At 47.4% G+C, this 4,384-nt stretch overlaps 1 protein-coding gene across 1 annotated transcript; it reads right to left on the bottom strand.

Moving 5' to 3' along the window:
* Positions 1-552: 552 nt before the first annotated feature.
* Positions 553-2,346, bottom strand: LOC119361404 (lysine histidine transporter 2-like). The gene has a single exon (XM_037626643.1). The coding sequence runs from the start codon at positions 1,981-1,983 to the stop codon at positions 553-555; it is 1,431 nt and encodes a 476-aa protein (XP_037482540.1). The 5' UTR covers positions 1,984-2,346.
* Between the last annotated feature and the right edge of the window lie 2,038 nt (positions 2,347-4,384).

The following is a 4,384-nucleotide window of genomic DNA, read 5'->3' on the forward strand; positions in this document are numbered from 1 at the left end:
GCTCCGGTGCCGTATCCTTCCTGAAGGCTCCGCCTTGGAGTCCAGACATATTGTATTTTCACGCAACTATGTAGATATTTCATAATTATAATTATCATGCATTAATATGATGTATATCAAGAACCAACCATCGGTTGGTTGTTTAGTGGAGTTATTGTACTCTTAGACCATTAAGGATAAAGAAACACTATGTTTTATGTTCAACGTTTCTTCTTAAACCGGATTTTTTCTGCGAGACGATATCCATGTAAAGATGAAAATGTGTCTAGGCAACAACCGACTATATGAAGTTGCCACATTATCTACCGCCAAACTAATAAACAACATGTATAATAGCTAATTACTAAGAGGTAATAATTTGTTAATATATGATGCACCTTATACTCTCATAATGTTTTTGAGTTAGTGCTGCAGCTGGCTGATAATCTATATCATGCTTCACTTTTCTCTTAGCTAACTCAACAAAACTATAATACTTTAATCTTTGTTTACATTATCTTATTGTGCTTGCTAAATAAATCCTCCTAAATCATCTAATCTTGTACTGTGTGCTTAAGAGTAGAACTTGAAAGTCTTGGCGTCAAGGATGATTTGGCGCAACCCGCCGATCGGGGACAACAGCATGAGCGCAACTCCGATGGCGATGAATATCCAGTTGAGGAACCATGTCACGCTGTATCTGGCGGGCTTGCGTAGCATGAGCCAGATGATGCAGGGCAGGAAGTAGGTGGTGGGCGCGAACGCGAAGCCTCCGAAAAACCCAAGCAGGCCGTCGAAGAAGGGGAAGGTCATGCCGACGAGCATCGTGACCGCGACGTAGGCGGAGCGGGCGGTGAGCCGCAGCGGGAGGCCGGGGGCGAACTTGAGCTTCTTGACGAGCACCGTCTCCATCATGTCGAAGACGGGCATGGCGAACACCTGGTAGCTGCCGATGACGTGGACGACCACCATGAGGTTGGCGAGGGCGATGAGCCACCGCGGCTTGTCGAGCGTGATGAGGATGTTGGGGTCGACCGAGTTGCCGAAGGCGTAGTACCCGCCGAAGGCGACCGAGAAGTAGCAGAGCGCGACGATGGCGTACGCGACGAGCACGCCGCGCCACATGGGCTTCTTCGACGGCTGCTCCGGGGTGGACGGGATGGTGGCCTGGATCTCGAGCACCACGTTGTGGCCGGCGAACGCGAACGCCACCGCCCCGAGGGCGTTGAGCGCGCCGAACACGTGCCCCGCCGTGGTCGCCGCCTTGAGCCCGTAGTCGACGGCTCCAACTGCAGCAGGGTGTTTGTGTAGCACGGACGCGAAGAAGGCGACCATGGAGTAGCAGATGGACATGACGGCGGCGGCGGCCGAGACGCCGGAGATGGAGTTGAAGTTGGGCATCTGCGAGAGCAGAAAGTGGACGGAACCGAAGATCATGATGAAGAAGGTGAGGCGTATGTCCTCGCACCGGCCGTTGCAGACGAGGTCGTGGAACTTCTTGAGCGACTGGCCGCCGGTGACCATGTAGACGATGTCGGTGCCGACGTCGACGACGAGCTGCTGCGGCACGACGATCCAGAGCCCGAGCTTCTTCCCGAAGGCGTGCTGCCCCAGCTCGTGGTACCGGTCGAAGCGCTTCCCCGGGACCATCTCGTGCATCTCCACCATCTGCCACAGCGTGTAGAGCGTGATCCCGAAGGAGCTGGCGATGACCACCACGCCGGGGCCCCAGCCGAGGTGCGACATGGCGAACGGGAGGCCCAGCACGCCGGCGCCGACCATTGCCGTCACGTTGTGGAAGGCGGAATAGTACCACTTGGCGGTGCGCGAGGAGGTGATGGGGAGCCAATCGTCCAAGTTCACGTCCTTGAGCTTCGCCTCCGACTCCCGCTCCTTCACCGTCTCCACATACTCCTCCATGATATCCAGCTCCGACGGCGGCGACGACGACATCGTTCCTCCTTGTTCAACCGCACGCAGTTCGATAGATCGATCGACCTCCATGATTATTCACACGACACGTACGAAGCTACAATCAATCAAGCTAGCTAGCTGGCTTAGATTGTTCGACCGCACGCAGTTGTTCGATCGTCGTCGTTGTCTTGCTCTGCACCTCTTTTCGATCGTGGTTCGTGAGTAGAGGCAGGTGGGTAGCGCTAGCTTCTGCCTGTATATCTAGGCGCAACAAGCCAAGAACGTGAGACTTCCGGTCTTCCCAGCCCACTCGGATTCCGCATGCAACCGCGGCTCGGATAATCGATGCATCGACGTGATCCCTTATGTTAGCTAGCCAACAGCACCAGAACGGAATTTTGTGTTGTGACCGGACTGACCAGCTTTGGAGACTGGAGTGCGAACGAGCAGCGGAAAAGATCCAAACCAAACCTTGAATTTGTAGGCAAAAACTAAATCAAACCATGAAATCTCAATCCCTAAATCAGCACATCAAACTCTTTAATTTCGGTCTATTTTGAACCTTGAGAGGACTTAGCCGGTATTCGCGTGCTCTGCAGTTTTTCTTTGATTGTTTTTCTCTTTTTTTGTTTTCCTTTTTCTTTTTCACACATGTCTAACTTTTTTAGTACCAAATCAACATTTTTAACGCACACATGAAATATTCTTGATAAAATTTTGATATTTGCAAATACATGATGCATTTTTTCATGCAAAAAAGTACATTCTGTACAATTTTTAAAATACATGTTTAAACAAATGAATGTCTGGTAACATTTTTCCAAAAACTACATGTTTTACATTTTCTTAATGATAATAAACATTTTTATAAAGCTACATGAACATTCCTTTTCTGGACCCAAAGTGGTCGGACCCTTCCCTGGACCCTGCGCAAGCGGGAGCTACATGCACCAGGTTGCCCTTTTTTACATGAACATTCCTTTACATTGTTCAACATTTTTTTCAAACACATGTCACGTATATTCTATTAAGGAAATACACAATTGTGCCCAGGGCCGGTCCTGAGATTTCGGGGGCCCGGGGCGAAACTAGAACCCGGGGCCCTTTTCTAAAAATGGTAACCACGTGTTTGTACACCATCAAAATAATAATAAGCATGCTTAAATTGCATTTAACAACTATGTATAAGATAAAAAAAACTATGTAGTATATGATAATTAATTTGTCGAGAAACTTAAGTTACTCACCGCAAGGAATATGTAGCGGCGATGTTGAGATGAAAGATAAATTTTCACACACCTCTTGTGAAGCCGGACACAAGTAAAACTCCATATATTAGGTGTGCAAGAGTTGATCTATCCACCAATAATCTATCCTGAAAAAAAATCAAAAGTATATAAAAAAGATCCATATAGAGAGGGTAAGCAAAATCATGCAATGTATACTAGGAAATATGAAACTTGAGAGTGCATAACTAAATTTTTTTCCCACATGAGTGCACATACTGGAATTGCATCCGGTTGAAATGCCTGAAAATGCATAGTGCCACAACCATGAACTTGATTACAAGAATGAAGATTTATATAAGCTAATTCTTGGCCACCAAAATAATATGTACTCTATATACATAGAAGTTCAAATCAATTAGCAATTTACATGGGCCTCTGAAACTTCCAATGACGTGGTGTCACAGGCTCACAGCTATAAAATAGTAGCCATATACTGATATACATAGAAGTTCAAATCAATTAGTAATACACTTGGGCCTCTAAAAATTCCATTGATGTAAATCTCCTATATAGTGGCCCACAAACGAGGTCATTGCAGAACACAATGTGAAAATTTCTGGACTAATTGGGAGACTGATAAATCATATAAATATAGTTCGTCTGATTCTGGGCATTATTCAGAATCAAGAGATCCTTGGCAATGTCTACAGAATGTAAAGTTATGCAATCATATCTCCAAAGTTGTGAGCAGTTACACACAATCAGTGCCAAAACTGAACCCTAACAATCACAATACTTAAGAAATCCTCCTTTGTCGTTTCAATGTACTATCCAACTAGATCGCTAATACAAGAAGCAACAGTCTCGAGAAGCACCTTGGAGATGGGTTCCTTTTTTCAGAAAGGGGAAATAAGAGAGATGCATTACCACAGGTACTGAAGGAGGATGAAGGCAAGGTGCGCGGACTAGGGATGTCTGATGTCTCGGCGGCTGCGTGGCCGACGTACTCCCGGAACAATCATGGGGCCTGTCGTCTGCTGACGCCGGCAAAAATCATTGAATCAGCCCTTGCGGCTCGGCTTCTCGGCATGGCCGGCGATGGGCAACTGCCGCGGGGCACGATCTAATCTATGCGTCATCAGAGGGCTGTGTGTCCTGCCGCCTGCCGACCTTCCGTTTGGGCTGTGTGCTGGGCCAAATCGACTAGTAATATACATGACATACATACATAAATGGGGCCCCCTGATTCCGGGGGCCCGGGG

The sequence above is a fragment of the Triticum dicoccoides genome, chromosome 1A (genome assembly GCF_002162155.2).
Source record: "Triticum dicoccoides isolate Atlit2015 ecotype Zavitan chromosome 1A, WEW_v2.0, whole genome shotgun sequence".
NCBI classification, from domain to species: domain Eukaryota; kingdom Viridiplantae; phylum Streptophyta; class Magnoliopsida; order Poales; family Poaceae; genus Triticum; species Triticum dicoccoides.

Coding starts and splice junctions, on each gene's coding strand:
- LOC119361404 (XM_037626643.1), bottom strand. CDS start 1,983: ATGGAGGTCGATCGATCTATCGAACTGCGTGCGGTTGAACAAGGAGGA.